The sequence below is a fragment of the Vanessa tameamea genome, chromosome Z, assembly GCF_037043105.1.
Source record: "Vanessa tameamea isolate UH-Manoa-2023 chromosome Z, ilVanTame1 primary haplotype, whole genome shotgun sequence".
In the NCBI taxonomy this organism is placed as follows: Eukaryota; Metazoa; Arthropoda; class Insecta; order Lepidoptera; family Nymphalidae; genus Vanessa; species Vanessa tameamea.
In genome coordinates this window covers 2,568,712-2,590,869 of record NC_087341.1, presented here as the reverse complement: position 1 = coordinate 2,590,869, position 22,158 = coordinate 2,568,712, and the positions used below count along the sequence as shown (strand labels likewise).

At 32.6% G+C, this 22,158-nt stretch overlaps 1 protein-coding gene across 1 annotated transcript in view; it reads left to right on the top strand.

Annotated features, from left to right (window-relative positions):
* LOC113403891 (glutamate receptor 1-like) overlaps positions 1 to 22,158 on the top strand; it is a 125,200-nt gene that overhangs the window by 82,691 nt on the left and 20,351 nt on the right. The window contains exons 5-10 of the mRNA XM_026644518.2: positions 6,963 to 7,216; positions 8,462 to 8,611; positions 16,617 to 16,823; positions 17,218 to 17,325; positions 19,864 to 20,089; positions 20,949 to 21,037. Of these exons, the coding sequence (XP_026500303.1) occupies positions 6,963 to 7,216; positions 8,462 to 8,611; positions 16,617 to 16,823; positions 17,218 to 17,325; positions 19,864 to 20,089; positions 20,949 to 21,037 (1,034 nt within the window). The remainder of the gene's footprint in view (positions 1 to 6,962; positions 7,217 to 8,461; positions 8,612 to 16,616; positions 16,824 to 17,217; positions 17,326 to 19,863; positions 20,090 to 20,948; positions 21,038 to 22,158) is intronic.

Below are 22,158 nucleotides of genomic sequence, written 5' to 3'. Positions count from 1 at the left end.
ACTGTGAAGAATTTCGTACGTGCTTTATTTAGAGAATAGTGTCTTAGATAAACTGAACACCGAACCAAAAACCTTAGCTAAGTCTTGTAATAACGACATGTTCTCGAAACCACTTAAATTATAAAATTTATTTTTTATAATAAATTATCTCATTACATTGCATTATTTATAAACTTCGCATTGGCGAAAATCACAAAACAAATTTCAATCAAGGGTATTTTTTTAATTCAATTTTTAGGAACTAAGGTTATAATAAATTTAAATTTGTGAAAAACTATGTCGTACTCGTTCAAATATGTGTTTCCATATAAATTTTTATACACATAACATTATGTACACATATATAAGTATCACGTTAATGCTCTGAGGACCGTGAAAATTATACTGTAATTGCGTACTAAAAGTTTGCAGTATTAATTACCTAGAAAATAAATTTGCCTGTTAATTGTTGCAATTTAATGAATATTTAGTTCACACTTCATAAAATTAATCCTTTGATCAATTATTTACAAAACTTAACAAATATTTTAAGCGGAAACTCACACATGGACACTTTACGTGTATAATTTTTATGTGGAATTATTAAATGAAAAAAATATTGTGTAGTAGGAATGTTCTCTATGATATATTTAAGTAGGCGTCCCTCTTGTTGGTAAATGGTCGCCACTGCCCATAGATACCACACTCTTCTAAAATATTATATAAATAGACTAAAATATTATCACCCTTGTACCTATGGTTACACTGATTCACTGACCCTTCAAACCAAAGCACAACATTTAGTATTGACTGAGTATTGCTGTTTGGTGGTAGAATTTCTGATGAGTGGCACATACCTAGACGGGCCTGCACAAAGCCCTACCAGCGATTGAATAAAAGTATAAAAAATTTCTTGGTGAAAATCGCATTAATATTCAAACATTGGAAATACATCATCTCAACCAATACCGAGATCTATTTTTCTATTTAAGGAAAGGAAACATTGCTGCTATATATAATTATCTTTTATCTCTGTCTTATCATGCTTTCTCTTTGTCTCCTCATCGCTTTGGGGCAAAGTGCTGACACAGCTTTCCAACTTATTCTATCAGTGGCCACATGCTTGACTGAAATTCCGGTCATTCCGATGTTCTTCCGTTCGCCGACGACGCCGTTTCGAGCGCTCTCGATCTATACGGAAACAAAACAAAACACAAACAAACGAAATCAAGAATCAACTTTTTTCAGCGCCTAATTATTATTTAATTGGATTAGAATATGTTATCATTACTAAACCGTACTTTACAAAGTAGTATTTCAGTTTATTAGTACCGAAACTTATTTTAACGAAGAACTGTATTTAGCCCAGCAAAGGGACACTTACTTGTTTAGAACGGCTTTGGTCTTTGTTTAAGAGATTATCAAATTCAGATATTAGATTAAAATACAAAATGTGTTAACTTGCATAACAAAGTATACATTTTATGTACATAAGAATGATTAACATTAAGGCCTTACTTATAAACAAATAAAAATTAAAAATAGTTACTAATAAATCATGACTGTGTGGAATGATGGCAAAAATGCTAGCAACATTATTCCGTTGACTCGCAATTCCGATCCTCTGGGCAAAAAATGAACCAGCCCTCCTGTCGCCAGTTGTGGCAATAACTCGAGCTGTTATACTTTTAATAAAGATTTTTGCACTACTACTCCAAGGTCCGAGTGTTACAACTGCAAATAAGACAATGACGTAGTTTGGACTAAGAGACGAATATTTGGATCGTTTAATCGCTTCAGCTCTTCCCGCGGCGTCTCCGGCTGTTAATATAAAATATAATCTTAAAAAATATAAATAAAATAGTTTTAAAATTATCGATATTACTATATCTGAATAATTTGTTATAATATTCAAGGCATTTGCCAGTTTGGCTAAACAATGTATAATATAATCAAATACATAGCATGCCTGTAATATATCCCGTATGTTTTCAATAAACATATCGATATTTTATATTTACAAACCACATCAGAAATAATCATTATAAAAAAACCCTTGTATTAAATTTACAATAAAATATGAAAAATTTGAAAAACATTTGCTAAACACAATTAGACAAATGCCTTTCGTAATTCTCGCGAAGTGACAGTTCGTATGTCAACATCGACGATCGAAAATCATTACAGAATTTTAACGAGCCTGAAGGCTTATAAAATTACAGATATTTAATAAAACTTTAAGTAAACCGGACGAGAGAATTTTAATATAATCTAAATTACTATAAAATATCACACTGAATTATTGATGCGCAATTTTCAGTCAGAGCTGAGATGGCCCAGTGGTTAGAACGCGTGCATGTTAACCGATGATTTTGGGTTCAAACCTAGGCAAGCACCACTGAATTTTCATGTTCTTAATTTGTGTTTATAATTCATCTCGTGCTCGGCGGTGAAGGCAAACATCGTGAGTAAACCCGCATGTGTCTAATTTCAATGAAATTCTGCCACATTTGTATTCCACAAGCCCGCATTGGAGCAACTTGGTGGAGTATGCTCATACCTGCTCAAAGGGAGAGGAGGCCTTAGCCCAGCAGTGGGAAATTTACAGGCTGTTATTATAATGTAATGTTAAAATTGTCAGTCAGTCAGTGCAGTCTTTTGAGGCGCCACATATTCTAGAAGTATTTGATGCTTTGAGATTTTCATTGTATAGATTATTCAATGTTATAATTAAAAAATTTCATCCGACTCATGAGAATGTTTTATTGGACGCGAGATGAATTTCAAATACATGTTGAATGCTATGAATTTCGAATTATGACTAGATTTGAAGCAGTAGAAATTGTTAGAAACAAAGAGTTTTCAGAATGAATTTTTCACTAATTAAATTATTTTTTGCAGTGTATGACGTAATAGATATTCTAGTCAGTTTTGTAAATAGCAGGAAAGTGCTTTGACATTTAAATAACTGATGGTGTCACCACAATCATTTATTAAATAATATCAAAATTTGAAATATTTTTTATCAGAGTAGGCTTATAAAACCTGTTGAATTAAATTTAAAGCTACCATCAGTTCGGTAAGTAGATTCTAACGAGTAGAACTGGCAAAAAACTCAGTAGTTACACTTTTCGATCATTTTAACTACAGAGTATGTCAGTAAACAATTATTTTTTTTATAATATGTCCTGCCTCAAAGTTGATAAATACTAAGGGGACACTTTTTTATCCTTACTGTAATCTTATATTGACTAATATGTTTTTTTTTATACGAGGCTTAAATTTTTTTAATAATATATTTCTTTAGTTAAACTAAGCATACATACAGTCAAATTGCTATTCCTTACATTATTATCAAAGCGCCGACAACCTTGGGAACTAAGATGTTATGTCCCTTGTGCCTGTAGTTACACTGGGTCGCTCATTCTTCAAACTGTAACAAACTTTGTTGTGTTAAACTACGTATATCTATTATATTACTAAAATATAATGTTTTAAAATTTTATTAATAGTAAATATAATAATATAGTAACCATAATATTCATATAAAACCTAAATGAGATCACTGTCATATTCAACTAAAATAATACATCGATTACAATTTTAAATCTATATCAAAATCGATTTAAAATTGGCCAAAACACCGAAAATTTTATTACTTGATGTATAGTACTTTACTATACTTCAAGATTGAATTCTAGTCTTAAATTAAAAAAGGAAAACCATTCAAATTTAGAATGGTATATACATATATGTACTTATAATTGATGTCTACCAGACGTTACACGCCATTAGTCGAGTGGCTTAACCTCAAGGGTCATGGGTTCAAATGCGTCACGTGTTGCAAATAGTACGGCCGAAACTTTCGTTCCCCGCACATTTGTCTCTTAACATTGAAACTGTTTTGGATAAAGGGATTAAGGACGATGTAATTCGATTTATTCAGTGAAAATAAGCTCCATACATCGAGATTATTTAATGGCTTTTGGTTGAAAAATCTCAATTGCGATTAAACGCAATTGATTAAATTAATTTCATTCAACACAATATCGTTAAATATTTTATCTTAATGTAGCTGCAATAGTCGTATTGTTATGTTTCAGTTTGAAAAATAGTATTCGTTGATTGTTAAGAACGTATATTCTACAGGATAAGAATCAGATAGTATTTATGATTTTTCATTCAGGATAAATAACAATTTAATTAGTATATATGTGTAAATTGTAAAAATAAAAGGGTTCCGGAGAACTAAGTTTCTTGTAGATTGTTCTCGTTAGAATCTACATCCTGAGACGGCGGTAGCTTTGTATTTAATATAATATTGTGGCGTAACGATTCAAATGTTAAATTCAACTTATATGAATAATATATTCATATGATTTGTATGTATGTGCCAGTGTAAGTAATTACAGGGACAAGGTACGTTACATGTAAGTGTGAATTATGAAATAGTTAAAGATCAGTGCTAATATATGTTTTGGTCGTTGTGGTGACGAGCATATGGACCACCTAATGGTAAGCGGTCACCACCGCCCATAGACAATGCCGCTGAGAGAAATATTAATCATTCCTTACATCGCCAATGTGCCACCAACCTTGGGAACTAAGATGTTATGTCCCTTGTGCAGTCGCCCTCACCTTTCAAACCGGAACACAACAATACTGAGCACTATTGTTTGGCGCTACAATATTTGATGAGTGGGTGGTACCTACCAAGACAAGCTTGCACAAAGTCCTACCACAAAGTAAACGTAACGTTAAAATCACGTTACAGTACTGTTGTATTGTGATTGTGAATTAAATTAGGTCTGTAAAGTGTAAACTGCTTTACCGACCGCCTTATGATAAATACATTCGAATAATATTCCTGCTATTTATTATACTAAATATACTAATACGTATATAGTATAGACAATGTATTTAAATGCTAATCATTAAGACAAAATAGCGAGAACCAAGTTACGTAGCAATGAGACACAGTTCGTAGATTCTTAGTATCAAAAGGCCTTATGAAATAAGTTTACAAGAAATTAACCAAGACTCACATTACAAATGAAGTATGATATAAAGTAGAGTTGAATTTTGTTAATTGATTTTAAAATATAACAGCGGTATTTATTGTGTGTCAGACATCTTACCTCTTTATATATTATTAAAATTATAAATCTAATAATAAAAAAAAAAAAATTAAATCTATTTTGCTATAAGAAATATTAAAATATATTGTAGTGCAATCTTGTAAACAATAACAAAGAACTAATCGCTCACTGTAATCAAGTAATTACATTTAACTATTTCATAGATTAAAAATCGATTTAACCGCAAAACGAAATTCATTTCGTTCGTAAAAAACCGTCGATAGAAGCTCACGTAAGAATACATAACGTAAGAAAATACGTAATATCGACTCAAGGTTTCCCTCTGAGAAAAAACGTTTTCCATTTTTTGCCTCTCCGCAGCACGCTTTCGCCTTTTTTCGTATCGCTTATTTTATATGGGGCGTTTAATTCGATGAAATTCGTGTAGACTCGAATTGGTTTAGAAAGACTAGCAGATAGACCGAGACGAAACGCCTCCGGCCCTGTGAATGTTATTATATTTGTGACATTTTTGCTCGACCTCGAAATAATCGTGATTATATCATCGTCCGCTGGGTTGTAATTTTGCACTGTCAATAGCGTTGTATAGCCGTCGGCGTCAATATTTTATTAGTTTTAAACTTTGATTAAAGCCGCGGTAGAATATTTGAACATATGTTGGTATTTGTCGCATCAAATAATATCCAAATTTAATCGTTGTTTCCCGTTCTTTATGATATTCGACATTCAATTTTGTAATAGCTAGATTATAAACCGATTCAGTATAAGGTAGCTGTGAAACTAAGCCGTTGGTGAAATGTTACTTACATCGTGATTTTATATAGGTACATCGTGACCACCCTGCATGATTGGATGTAAATACTAGCATCTGTATATACGTATATGTCCCGTAGATTGCAAGTTAAATCTCGGGCAGGCACCACTGACTTTTTCTTTTTTTAGAATGCATCAAGTACTCAAATCTTATGGAAGACTTCGTTTATGAGTTTGCTCAATTCTATCACATTGGAGTCCAGAACTCCCCTTTACTGCTGTGTAGAGGAATAAGCTCCACCATGTCTTCTCAATAAAAAATAACTCTACTAGAATAGCCCAGTCGAAGATTTTTTTTAATAGGATTTTTAAAAAAAAATATTTAGGGAATAATTTAAATATTGACCGAAAGTAACTTTTAGATACGATTCGCTAACGCACGTTTAAAATTATTATATAACTTTTTTTTTATACGAATGTTAAGTAAATATTGAAAATCTTTTTTATGTACGCCGGCTTGTAACAATACGTTCAAAATGAAAAAGAACCTGCTACGATACGCAATACCAATTGTTGAAATTCATTTGAACGAAAAAGTATAGGAAGCTTAGTCGAATTTTCCCGAGTTCCATTCGGAAGAATGTCACTAAAAAGAGGAGAAAAGTTTGTTTTCTATCTTTCATCTAATTCAGAGTTTGCCAACTACTTGTAGTTACGTAAAACTGTAAACCGATGCTTGGATCACCTTTGAAGCAAAGTTCAAACTATCGTCTCGAGTCTATCCGGATTTAGAATTGCCGACAGATAATTTCTACTTTCTTTGGTGTAATTTATGTTTTTATAATAGAGGGAAGTGAATATAAAGTATATATATATATGTTTTTTTTTAAATATCATACCATCACTCACTCGCACATAGAGGTTTTTTTCCAAGGGAATATCAGTTAGTGACAGTGCTTATACTCCTTGAAATTGGTCGCCACGCCAAATTGATCAAGGGTACTTTATTAATATTCATATCGTCGTTATTAATATCATAGTTCGTAATTTCATCTTATTTTACTCCAAATATATAAAGAGAAAATATCACAGAACGAACTACGTAAGCTTTAATAAAACTATCTGTTACAGGATTGCTTCGCCTGCAACAACTATATCAAACAATGCAACCTGGTAGAACTGCTTTCAAAATATCTCTCGTGAAACGCATTTACAATTCAACTGATGCAATGGAGTTCCTGGTCGCACTGGAACAACACGATCGTTGGAGTAACAAGAGGATTGTACTGGATTGTAATGCAAGAAATGCTAAAAACATTTTAGTCGAACACGTTAGAAAAGTACAGCTGGGTCGAAGAACATATCACTACATGCTGAGCGGTCTGGTAAGATTCCTTTTATTTGCCATAATTTCGTCGATAAACAATTAGACACAATACACCAAACATCACGCCACAATAAAAAAATATAAGTTTTACAGCTATGTATTTACTTATATCTCATTTTATTATAAAATTTCGATAGCTTAGTTTTAACACAGAGCAATTTGCCATATTATTTCAGAAGCAACTATCGGCAAATCGGCTTCTCTGAACTTTATCGATTAAAATCATTTTCCTAGCTAGATTTAACAAAAGTTGTTTGTGATAGCAGGGAACGATGGCTTAACGTATTCTCTGAGGCATGATAAAGACTACGCCAGACGAAAAAAAAACTTAGAGCGAATATTTGACTCGAGTAGTTATCGATTTTGCTTTATCGTTATCGATTTGGGTTGTGAAAATAGGTTCTAAAATGTAACGTTAAAACGTAATAACAATTAAAAACAATATTATATACATCGCCTATACTTTAAGGAAATTATTTATTTGTTTTGACGTTTTTGACACATGAAAAGATAATACACAAAATTCAACAAATAGTCGTATATGATATAATAATTATTTGTTATTGATTGAGTGTTTGAAAAAAAAAAACTTACTAGTTTTGTTCCAACTAATTACAAATGAAAATTTTCAATTATAATATGTATGATTAGAAGTTCACGTTTTAACGTATTATAATAACATAACGTAGGAAACGATAACTCAATCAAAACCATTTTATACATCTTAGTATTGAGAATTGTTCTTTAAACTTGTTTTAGTCTTATGGTTATGAACACGTAAGACAGTAAAGGCGCTTAAAATGTTTGAGTTTTCTATTTATTATAATATAAATATGTCAGTTCAGGAAGCTCAGCACCAAAACTAAGACGATATTTATCGGGATAACTTTAATTATTAAAAAATATAATTCTGAAATAGCTTATATTCGAATTGTTAAGTAAAAGTTGTTTTGTTTTGAAAATAGTTTATTTATTTCTTCTTTCAATCTTAATGTTTGCATTTAATTATTGGACGACTGCAGACAATAATAATATTTAATTATTTTAACGTTCTCTTCATCCATCAAGGAATGCAATATTCTTAAAAGATCATTATTTTTCTGTTTCCATTACGTTTCTTGTTATTTCATTATTTTTTTTAGTAGTATTTAAATAGAGTATACAAGACGAATGAACTATAAATGCAGCTCATGCCATAGTCGAGTCACGTCTTGGCTGGAACTTATGGAATTCCCATTTGCAGGTTATGGACGACCATTGGGAGAACGAGGTAACAGAGTACGGAGCGGTGAACATTACCGGGTTCCGTATCGTGGATCATTCGAGAAGGACCGTGCGCGATTTCATGGAAGGCCTGCGTAGAATGGATCCACGTTTCAAGGGAACTGTTTCGGTGAGTTTAGAGCAATCTCTCACAAAATATTGTACGTTATTACAATGTACATAAATAAACATCTATTTACTGTGTATTTGTCTTAAAATACTGGATTCCTGCCTTTCGAAATGGTGCGCGATTTTCGGTACATTCTCCGCAAGCGGGATATTTAAGGGAATTTATTTGATAAATATTTATCTAGATATTCTCGTTAGAGGCATTTATAGTATACCCATAGATTTCACCGTTATATAAATATTCTTAAGTCATTGTGAAGGCAAATAAAATACATAAAGATCAATCGCTTTACGTATTCATTTAGATCAAATTGGGAACTATGAAATAAAATACCTAAATATTTATTTTAAATATTTTACGCTTAAAATAATATTTGTTTATTTCATAGTATTCGTATTTATGAATTTCTGATTAGAAGAAAATGTGTAATCCATATTTGTGGGGTAAAGTACGAACGATCTCGGTACAAAAAAAGCACGCCAATCGATCGCTCCCTTGCTGCGTGTAATAAGGACAGACTATAAATATACGGTCCTATCGATTATAATTGTACTTCTAATATACCTTCAGTGCCATGCCATGGAATTATCACTCACGTACTGGAACTGGATGCCGAGATGACCCAGTGGTTAGAACGCGTGCATCTTAACCGATGATTTCGGGTTCAAACCCAGGCAGGCACCACTGAATTTACATGTGCTTAATTTGTTTATAATTCATCTCGTGCTCGGCGGTGAAGGAAAACATCGTGAGGAAGCCTGCATGTGTCTAATTTCAACTAAATTCTGCCACATGTGTATTCCACCAACCCGCATTGGAGCAGCGTGGTGGAATATGTTCCATAACTTCTCCTCAACGGGAGAGGAGGCCTTAGCCCAGCAGTGGGAAATTTACAGACTGATTATGTTTATGTTATACTGGAACTGGAGGTATATTAGAAGTACAGCAACATGGTGTTATTAACAGTCATTATATAAATGAATGTTCGTGGACTAGTTATTTTAACTGAGTGCTTGCACTTAGTTTTACTTTTAAAAATATAATATAATCGTAAAAATTTGAAGTTCACGTTTACAGAAAAGGGTTGAGTTAAATTTCAAGGTCGAATTTTAAAATCCGTTTGTATGAAGAGAAGGAATATACAAATATACCATGTGAACGGAAATTTTGCAGCAAAATATCCTTTAAACGAGATTTTAACAGATCCGTGGATCTTGATGTCCTTCTTAATTTCCGAGCATGTTATTATTATTATTTTTCGTAACTGTTGGCCAAAGTGGCCTCTACAGTGGCACCGGGAATTATCAGTCATATACACAAATTAGGCAGACGAAAACTAAACGAACCAAAATGAAGTAACGTAAGATTTTAATCTTTAATTATAATGCCAATGCGCCTCCAACCTTTGGAACCAACTACGCTGGATATATTATAGGATATATTATATGCACAAGTGTGTGCAAAAACACAGTTGCGTTTGCTAACTATTTCAGAAAAACCCCATTGCCATGCCACATCTAGTATCGGAATACTTGGCGTTGATGTTTAAAGCCTCGTTCCGTTCCGCGGTAGGTAAAGACAAATTGGCATCAAAAAGCTCGGTGTGCTCATTACGTTCACGTCAGCCCATCGCCTAAAACTATATAGGGCGCAAATACAGCCTCACATGGAGTACTGCTCTCATCTCTTCCAGTACAGCTGGTACTGGAAGAGATAAGATGAGATGAGATGATCTTTCATTTGACTGTATCCAACGTAGAGCAGCTCGAATTATCGATTTTCCGAACCGATAGGACTTGGGAACCTTGATGAAAAGAGCGTACTCATTTCTTAAAGGCCGGCAACGCACCTGCAATACCGCCGGTGTTGCGGATGTCCATGGGCAGTGTTAGTCACTTTCCATCAGGTGAGCCTCCTGCTCGTTTGCTACTTATAACATAAAAAAAAGAAAAGTTGCACCTCTCTCCACCAGAAGAATTTCAGGCGCGGGTCCGGCTCTATGTATCTTTCCGCCAAGCAGCAGTACTATTTATGTGTTCCAGCTTAAAGGGTGAGTGAAACAGTGTAGCTACAGGCACAAGAGACATAACATCTTAGTTCCCAGATTGGTGGCGCATTGGTGTTGTAAGGAAGGTTAATGTTTCTTACGGGGCAAAAGGTGATATTTACGACTAAATATCAGTACCACCTAATTTGTTTGTACGTCTATCCTTTTTTATAAAATAAGTTTCTACTGATAACTTCTTAAAATAAAAACCCAATAATCGTTTCATTGGCCATATTCCCCTATTTTAACCCATAAGCTGTGCAGTCTTATAATTAGCCATTAAACCAACGAGCAATTTACCAAATTAGTGTGTGGTGATTCTACGAGTAAGTTTGCGTTTTGCATAATAAATAATGTTCGTATAACATTATATAACGTTGGATAGTCTTGATCGAAGGATTATTATGTTTACGTTCGATAAACTCACGTCGTTTGCAATGAACTCAGGGTTTCATATAAAATACCATATTTATAATCTGAAATAATATTTTATATCAAATATTATTTTATAGATCATAGACTGTTATACTATTACGATATTACTGACGTTTGAGTTATTCAAATATGTACGACCCAGAATAAATACCTAAATTGCATGTGAATTTTTTAATGAAACTTAGTTCTTTTCAAAAGGTTTTTTTTTTTTGATTAATTGTTTCCTTTATTTAAAAAAGTACTTTATATATACACTAACTGCTGCCCACGGATTTGCTCGCGTGAAATTTGAGCATATTTACAGATTAACTTAAAATATTACGTTAATTTAAGAACTCTCTGTGTACCACATTGGTGTGTATTTCACCCCTTAGGATAGAATATCCAGAAACGCTTAAATACATCACTACACATTTTTAATCAGTAGCGCAAAAATAAAGTTCCATGCTTCTAACTTCAAAAATGACGGACTTTCATACAAACTTTCAAACACTATTCTACCCCCTTAGGGGTCGAATTTAAAAAAATCCTTCCTTAGTGGGTTTCTACTCAATAAAACAACCCTACTCAATAAATTTAATGGCCCTATCTTTAATAGCTTACGCTCAGCGATGCTATAGCGATATTATGTAATATATATATATATAATAAAAACATACGCGTTTACGCAAATAAAAACTGATTGATTTTGAAATTAACGTTCATTTTTTAATTACTTTTATTGGAAATAGCCAATATTTAATGGCCCTTAATTTCCTTGGAAATCAGAAATATCTGTATATTATTTGTTTGTTTTGTGAATGGTTTTTAAATTCTTTGATATTTCTGGCGTGAATTACGAATAAACGAATCTATTTTTTACACTGCAATAAAAACTCAGATTCAACACCGAAAACGATCGTGAAATTATCGTAATGTGATATATGACATTTGTTAAAATAGTTAATACATTTATTTATACAATTCCAGTAGTAACAACACTAAGTCGGTTGTCAAAATTTCAAGAGTGAGATACGAAGTGAAATCGCACTGCTGTAAACAATATTAGCCCGGTCTTACATCGCCAATGCGCCACAAACTATGCATGCATACTTACTGTGATTTTAACTCCTTTGTTCCTGTAATTACATTTTGTAAATTAATTAACGCACGATTAAATAATTTACCAAATTAACCAGGACGTACTACAACCAAAAATATAGTGTGTAAATACTAAACGTTTATATAAACCTTCGTAATTTACAAGATGTACAGTTATTAACTTGTTTCATTAAAAACTATAACTAAAGTAAATAAAAGTAAATGATGATTTCATCAATTTGTTAGACGAATTGAAAATGAACATAATGTTTTTTTTTTAAATTATTTATATTTTATCTGTTTTTATCTAACGAATTACAACAGGTACTGAATGAATTGCTAATGATTACTTGGAAGAACAACAGTGACTACAATAGCCGCCAATCTAGGGAACTAAGATGGTATATCCCTTGTGCCTGTGTAGTTACACTGGCTCACTCATCCTTTAAATAGAGACACAATAATACTGAGTAATGCTGTTTGTCGGTAGAATATCTGATGAATTGGTGGTGCCTGGGCTTGCACTTAGTAAATATGTTTCCTTAAATTATTGTTATGCAGGCAAGGGTGCTATGTATAATGACACAATATAATTAATTAGAATATCTGAATCGATGCTGGCCTGCGAAAGTCTTACCGTCGTTATAAACAGATGAAAACACAAATCAAAAAGTATTTAGTAACGAACAGTTACTAAATATATGTAACACGAGATATTTCGAGTTCTTAGGTTTTTATGAATTGTTACGTATAGGTCTTCCAACGTCTGTCCATAGAGACCAAAATAACTTATACGCCTGATAATGACCAGAGACAAAAACTGATCAAATTGAATATCTCTTTGTCTTTATGCAGATAAAAATTAAGTAAAAATACGCTCTCCAAAGGCATGCAATTAGCATTCAAAGCAAACGAGTTCATTAGAGCCATCGGACGCGCTTAATTCCTTTTTTGATTGCATGCGAATGATTACTTGTTGGTCGGCATTTTGAATTTTATTCAAATTTTTGTGTTAAAATATATATTTTAAAATCCATATACATAGTCCGACTCTACGCTGCATACCTTTAGTTTTCACAATCACGGATTAAGTATGCAATAATGTATGCTTTTTAAAATTTTGTGTACCAATATATAATTATAGATATAAATATCAAATGGGTTAATTTAATATAAATATACATTGAATTTTTAATTCAGGCTGTGTAGGAAAATTGGATGTGACGTATGAAAATCTGCCAACGAGTCAATGCACTTACAGACAGTTCGATTTCAAGTCAGGAAACAGTATTGAATAAATATGTAAAGAAATTTTATAATGAAAAGATAAATATTTCAAATACATAAATATGATACCTCTTTTTAGTATTTTTTGTATCTATACGAAAATTATAATGCGAAAGTTAGTCTGTTTGTCTGTCTGGCTGTCACCCTTTCACGACTAAACCGAATTGGATGAAATTTGATAAGAAGCAAGCTTGAACTCCAAGAAACGACATAGGATTATGCCTTACACGACCACTTTCTCACGATCGACCCTTAAAACACGAGCGGGGCCACGTGCGATAACTAGTAAATCATAAATTAAAGTAATGTTGTTCCACAGCTGATGATAATAAACAACAATAACTTAAATGCACCACTGAAATAAGGATCAAAATGCAACTTCATTATCGTTAGATTCATTACCAGTGCAGATTGAACCTAAAGCTTTAACTCATAAGGTGTAAATTAGAATCAACCCTGTAAGAAATTTGTTCACACAGGCAGCGTAACCGGACCAGTCAACACATACTTATGATAAAATAATGGCTTATCGTTACTGAAAGCAGAATATAAATAAACGCCTTGATAAATAATTAAAAATTAGATTCCGTATAATAATAATAAATATTTATACAAAATATCATATAGTTTTGGTGGTATTATATTGGTAAAGTATTCAAATTCAATAATAAAATTATCAAGGGTGGCTAATGTCTAGTAGAGACAAGCTTTCGTTTGTATATGTTTTTACATTACAAAAATTAATAATTTTTTATGTCTTTACAATCGTGTAATTTAAGCTATCTACTTTTTTATATATATTCAACAAAAACTATTTATTGTACCGCTGTGATCGGTTAAGCGACGTTCCTGCTCTTATTGAGTACTATGATAGTAGTTTGTCATGTTGGCAAGCGACCAGATGAACTCACACTGTTTCCTTGGATACGAGGACGGACCCTAGTGACAGTGGTACAGTCTCATATGAGGAAAACAGTTTAGAGGGCCGAAACCACCGCGGAAAAAACTATAACGTACAAACGATGCAAATATTCATCTCTTATTCCAAACTGTTTATGTTTATGAAAAAAAATGACGTGGTATAGATTAGGATCTTATAGGAAAAAAGCGTGTACATGTTTTAAAGGCCAGCAACGCATCTGCAAGCAAGGTGTTGCAGATGTCCATGGGCGGTGGTAGTCACTTTCTATCTGGTTAGCCTCCTGCTCGTTTGCCACGTATACAATAAAAACATATAATTCCTACTGATCTAGTTTTCTTACCTGATTTTGATGAATAGTTACCTTCTTATCAGAGACAAACTAACTGTGCAGAAGATATTAAAGTGCACAATTGTGTGTGAAAAAAAAACAAATTCTCTAATTCCTTACTCTTATAATCCTAATCTGATAGACCGTAAAATTGAAGAGTGTTCAGGCCCAAAACCGACTGCTCTACCTAAACCATGAGTGGTTTTATCAGTGGTATTAACAGGAAATTGTTTTCGAGAAGATTATGGTAAAACTATTATAATGTATTGATCCATCAACCACGTGAAATAGAAAATAAATTCACTTCCAAAACAGGATAATAGTCTAATTTTAAATATAGCACGAGGCTTATTTTTCCTCGAAACTTTAAAACCATTGAAACCATTACGTGATTTGATAGGAGGATAAAATAAATCGAAACATTCAAAACAAACCAACAAAAAATCCTACATTTAAGCAAAACAATGAAAAAATATATACAGTCTTTTAGAGGTATTTTTACTCACAAAGGCGCGACCCTCGTATTTGTTAAATATCAGCGTCTTAGTGAGCGTGACTTGGTGGTAGGGCGTTGTGCAAATCTGTCTGGGTATTGTTGTGTTCCGGTTTGAAGGGTGAGTGAGCCAGTGTAACTACAGGCACAAGGGACATAACATCTTAGTTTCCAATGTTGGTGGCGCACTGGTGAAGTAAGGGATGGTTAATATTTCTAACAGCGCCAATGTCAATGGGCGGTGGTGACCACTTAACATCGGATGACCCGGCTCGCCTACCTATTACATAAAAAAGATATGGTTATGATAAGTTTAAAGGCTGCAGAACATATACAAATAAAATAACATATCATAATTAACGCTGATAATTTAGCATGAAGGGGTGACTCACGGGTCAATGGACTTACACCTCCGTCGTAATTGCGAATAAAATATATCTACAGAATAATGTTGCTTCGGTAACGATAACCTTATACCATTTTATACGGCTAGAGTACAAATTGCAGTACTATTTTGTCGTATTTCACTCGTGAAATATTGAAAATCGAACTACGGTGATATGTTATTTTGATGCGTATTATCACTTCGTAAATCACTCTTGACAGTCCACAGTCGTATTATTTTGTTGTTTAAACTTGTATTTTCATAATAGCTCTCTCTACTGATAAGCAAAAAGTACATACGTATAAAAATATTCACATCGTACTCTACGGTATATTTATAAATCTACTGTATTACACACTAACAACAAAATTTTACGACAAAGCCAGGGTACACGATAAAATGAGCCCCGAGGTGTTAAAATCTGCTCCCGAAGAATATTTTGACGTGAAATAATAACGCATTTATGTAGATTTCACTAACTTACGTTCATTCTAATGAAACCATAAGAGGGTGTGCGGAATAAATTATCATCTCGCGTTATGTTATCCGAAACTCGCCGCTTTTTAGCCTTAGAGTTACTTCGGAGATTGCTGTTCTTAATACATTCGATGAAAAACGACTGTTTTATCGTTAAAGTTGTCGTGATGTTTTGTTTTTTGTTTTATTGCGCGGTTGTCGTCTTTGCAATGTTTTCTGTTCGTATAAATTCTTCTAAAATATTACGATAAGGTACTCAATTATTAATTTTTAAAATATGATTAACCTAATATTAAAGCTATTTTATTTATAATTACGAATGATTTGCCATTGAAATAATTTACGAAAAATAAATTCTCAAATAAATGACTGAAAGTAATTGTTTTATTAATGTAAATTTTCCAATAAATCATTGTTTTGAGATTTTGCTCTTAGTATTACAATTCATGTAACAATGAATTAAATTAATAATAAACTGTTTAAATAACAGCCATAATAAAGCCATAACAAACCGCTACAAATACTCAAAATTCCAATACTTTTACCAACAGGCTCAAACAGCACTAATGTACGATGGAGTGCAAGTTCTAATGGACGCTCTGGGTCGACTCTGGAAAAAGAAACCAGATGCTTTTAGGAGTGCGCTCAGACGTGCGGCTGCTCAGGCTAACTCGACCAAGGTCATTGACTGCAACCCTGGTAAAAGCTGGGTAGTACCCTTCGAACATGGAGACAAGATATCGAGGTTGATCAAAAAGGTATCGTATCTTAATATCAAACAATATAAATTTATATTATCAAAATAATATTTAATATATATATATTTTTTTATAGATATTATTGCTATCTCAAACCTTAAACAGTTTCATTATTAATGTTCACATCTTTTAAATGTTACACATGTTGCGCAAACATAAAACTAAAAAAAATGTTGTAAGGACCAGGAGAGCATAAAAAACATATTTACGATTCGCTGTAACAATTCACATAAGTTACAAGAAAGGGTCCTTGCTACTCGATAAAAAGTGATTTCCGATCTACTACATCCAAACTTGGTAACATTACTTAGGACATCTGTTCCAACCACCTTTATTTTATATTCCCCTGGTACTAAATCAAACACACTATATATTTTTGCTAAATTCTTTTTAGACGGATATAGAGGGTCTCACTGGGAATATATCTTTTAACGAAGAGGGACATCGGTGTAATTTCACTCTGCATGTCGTTGAGATGACCGTCCAGAGTGCGATGGTGAAGGTGAGTATATTTTTTTATAAGGTTATAAAAAATAACAGTGCAAAGAGTCTGAGTGAAACAATAAACTTCCCTAATAACTTGGATTGGGACCTTTTTGACGACAAACTGTCATCTCGCTTTTTTTTTTAATTCTTTTAATTATTATCATTGTTCAAATGAAAAAGTTTTTATTTTGCTTTCATGTTTGTTTTGTATTATCTGTATCTTTTGTAAACATAAATTATGACTGTATAATCAAATTATTATTCAACCGTACAAATATAAACAACTTATCGTGAATTATTTATTATAATTAAATAGATAGACACTTGCTTTTTAACTGTAAAATATTAACCACCGGCTTAAAATAAATACCTTACTCTTAAATGAACTGGAAAAAATTAGACGTATGTACATTTACTCTCAAATCAATTATATTCTATTGAAATGAACTAGGCGATTATTTTAATATCAAAGATATTTTAAGTCGTCACTTTTATAATATCCCTAACAAACGATGCTGCAGTAAAGCGCATACCGGAGTTCCACAAAAGTGCTATTAATATGGTGCAGTTCGGTAAAGGACATCACGAGTTTATTTCCTGGTATTAATAGGATGCACGTCACAACTTACGTATGAAATTCACACTTCTCGCGTCGACAGTTCAAATTTAAAACGCACTGCCAAGCGCGTACATAAAACACTAAACATTTTTCAAAAATGCATCTCTATTCTGGTATACCCGTATATTCTATGTTAGTTATATTAGTTCAGTTACGCAGACAAAAGAAAACATACAGCTTAAGTAAAGTTTGTCATAAACCCAATTCAAATCAACCCACAATGGAGCACCATGAGGTAACGAGCTCAAATCTTCTCCTCGAAAGGATGGAATGACTTAGCCCAGCAGTGAGAGCCCAGTAACAGGCTAATATTTTAAATAAAATTATTTCGTTTCTAAAGCGCCGTTTCAGCGAAATCTATTCAATTACACCAGCTATATTGCATTGTCGCTTGAACTCTCCACTTTAAGTCAAAACTTTTCGCATCACTTAGAGGCACCTTTCGTAAAGGCTAATTTCAACTTCATTTCACCAACTCGGCTACAACTCAGTAATGATTTCTCAAAGTCCATAAATCAACGTTTGAACTTAGTTACATCGTTGTAAGAAAATTTAATTGTTATCAAATAAAATTATTTTTTAGTTAAGTATGCTCATGAAGCACTTTTGACATGTTAAGTATTGAATTAAAGATACCAAATGCTAGGTAAAACATTCTAAGTACTTTTATGGTATTTATAGAGGTTAGATGTTAGGTAACCCAAGAATGCAAAACTATAATAAAATTTCACGATAATAAGTTGAGTAGTTTAGCACAAGTGGATTATATGTTCCGTATATATATCGATCTAATCGCCTAACGCAAACTGATTTTAAATATTCATATTTCATTATAAATATTTAAACATTAGTATTCATTTTTTAGTTTGTAAGAAAATATTTAAAACATGAATACGGTAAATTTTGCGATCTAATACTAGTTGGTCCCCTCTGCCATATATATTGCCCCTTTTTATGTAATAGCGGGGCGGACGGGCAAATGGACCACCGTGGTAAGTGCTCACCACCGCCCATAGACATTGACGCTGTGATAAATAACAACCATTCCTTATATCACACCAAGGCGCCACCAACCTTGGGAGCAAGATGTTACGTAACTCGTGCCTGCGGTTACACTGGCTTACTCACCATTCAAACCGGAACACAACAATACTAACTGTTGCTGTGGTACCTACCCAGACGGGCTTGTATAAATCCCTATTAATATGAAAGAAATATGAACCCATAGTAAATATATTTAACGCTTTATCTCTTGTACCAGTTTTCACCCTTAAGACTGGAACACAGCAATACAGTTTCGTAGTATTTTCATACATTTTTGTAAAAATACCGACCTTATTTCAAACACATCGTACCTGTCTTATTGTGCTCATTACGTAAAATGTATGTTTACAAATATTAAATTAACAATAGTAACGAATAAAAATTTAATTGTGCTTTGATTTAAGCATAACATTTTTCGGTTTCCAATTTGCTATCTCACATAAGAAACTTTAAATTAACTATTACGAATAGACGTTGTTTTGAATACATATATTTATTTATATTTAAGTTATTACTCAATTCTAATCTCACGGACATCGTTAATGTAGAAGATCAAAGTTTGACTTTGAATTGCTACGATCCTAGCTTTCAGTCCTTGGATTAGACTCATCAATTTTAACGGATGTTTATTAACTTCGCTATAGTTATAAGCGGAGATAATATCCAGAACTTTGATGACTCCCCCGCTAAATGATGCAGGGCGATTTCATTTCTAAATGTTCAAGTTTGCTATTTTGTAACGCGGTACTATTTATACACGGAAAATTAATAATACATAAAGTTTTTCCCCTTAAAATATCATATGTTCGTCTTGGTTAAACTGGATCATTGAGCATAATAATTATAGTTTTTAAATCTTAAAAGAAAATCATACTTTTTTTTTCCTCTCAGGTGGCAACGTGGACAGATAAGCAAGGATTAAAACTTGTCACACCAAAGTACATTCAGCTACACTCTCCGGTTTCTTTCGATACTAACAAGACGTACATAATCACGACCATTCTCCAGGAACCTTTCATGATGGTGAAACCTATAGAATATGGTCAAAGGGAGGAACAGTACCACGGCTTTTGCAAGGATCTTGCTGATTTGGTTACTGCTAAACTTGGGATTAAATGTAAGTACTCATTGCAAGTAACCTACTAGATATAAGTTAGAATAAATGCCGATTTCTGATTATGGATATCCGAATATATGAAACCTACGATACAAAATTATTGTATCTATTAATCTGTATATAAGATTCCTACCTCAATATTTTAAATACTGAAATTGTCATACGATATTATTTTTATTCAATTTCCATACTCAATCGATATATGTTAGATCGGGTCATACACTCATAATTTTAAACATCAATGACTAGGACACGTGACGAAAATCGCTCATGTAACCCCACCTTCGATCAACTCCTTTGTATGTTACACGAGCGTGTTTTGAGGGGTATTTGAATAAAAAGATATATCATGTAACACGATAAATGAATCACTTATGAGTTACATAATTGGTAATTTAAAATAACGTTATTAATAAATTCCATTTGAGAGCTCGAATTTTGATTCCTGTGGGTCGGATCATCCCTGCTAATTTTACATGTAAGGGTAACACGATATTGATACGGCTGTTTAGAAGAGAATATTTATATTTATACATGTGCCTACTGAGAATTAATTACATTTCGGATTTTAAACTGGCCCGGATAACTTTTGTCAATTAAATAAAATATTATTTGTATACTATCTAAAATTTTCTTTCAGAAGCATTCGAATCATCGAAGTAATATTAAAACTAAAATAAAATTAATTTGATACTTATTTTTTGTGGCGTCAGAAATACTTCCCTAAAAAAAGAATATAAAAATCAATGTATAAGGTGATAAAATATAAAGTCTTCTCTATTCTGAAATAACTCTTACGTTTGACGTGTATTTTAATTTGTGAGTTATATTTTTTTATCAAGCATTATTTTTGCCATAGATGAACTTCGTATCGTGAGGGATGGAAAATTCGGCAGTGAAATATCGCATAATGCTTGGAGTGGGCTCGTTGGGGAAGTGTTCAGAAAGGTGAGTACTCTTTTTAAATTTTCACTTATAATAAATATTGGTGTCAGGGCTTAGGGTAGGTATATATTTTTCTTTTTTTTTATAGAACATTGGTAATGATAAGCAAATGGACTAAATGGTAGTAAGTGGTCACCACTGCCTATAGTCATTACGGCACATTGGCACCGCGAGCTATCTTAAACATTCCTTAGACCAGCACCAATGCGTCGCCTACCTTGGGAACTAAGATGTTATATCCCTTTTGTCTTTAATTACACTGGCTCACTGATCTTTCAAGCCGGAACACAACCATACTTAATATTATTGCTTGGCCGAAGGATATGTGTCCAGTGGGTGCTACCTACCCAGGCGGGCTTATACGAAGCCCTACCACAAAGTAGAGTTAAAAAAAATGTAATATTTAAAGTAAATTTAAGACCAATCTAGGTCAGAATGCACCTCTAAACATAATTATAAGTTCCGAGAATATTTTATCGAATAATTGTAATTGTAAAATGAATCGATGTATTTGCTGACTCTCATTTTAAATTTAAGAAATTTGTACACTTTGTAACAATTATTAACAAAAATACATTTCACTTTAGTATAATATTAAAAATCTATATTTTTTTGTAATATTCAATGAAATTTTACTCTAGCTAATTGACTTCTTGCTTAATTGATATTTCTGTTGCCAACATCAGTCTGAATGCGGTGTCACTTGTAATTGAAGCGCCATTTAAGCTTTTCCTGATAATGTTTAGTACCTTTTTCAAATTAGTTTCAAGTTGTTTTAATAAATAAGTAAAATATAGCTACTTATTAATTTGAATGGTATCGAGAAGTAGATTTATAGTTAGTGTTAGGTTTTTAAGAAATATGAATAAGATTTAAGAATAATTTAATCCTTATAACAAGGATTCGATTGAAATAAAGAAAATAAACATTCTAAAACACGTTTTATAAATCAACGTTATAAATATAAAACGTATCATAGTATAGACCTTGATATTTAACGATCAAAGATAAATAATGTTAAGTAAACGAAACCGAGATCAATAAATATTTACAAATACGATGAAATTTCAAAGGAAATTAATGAGCTAAAAGCAGTAAGAGAAATCGCCGAAAAGCCGTGCATA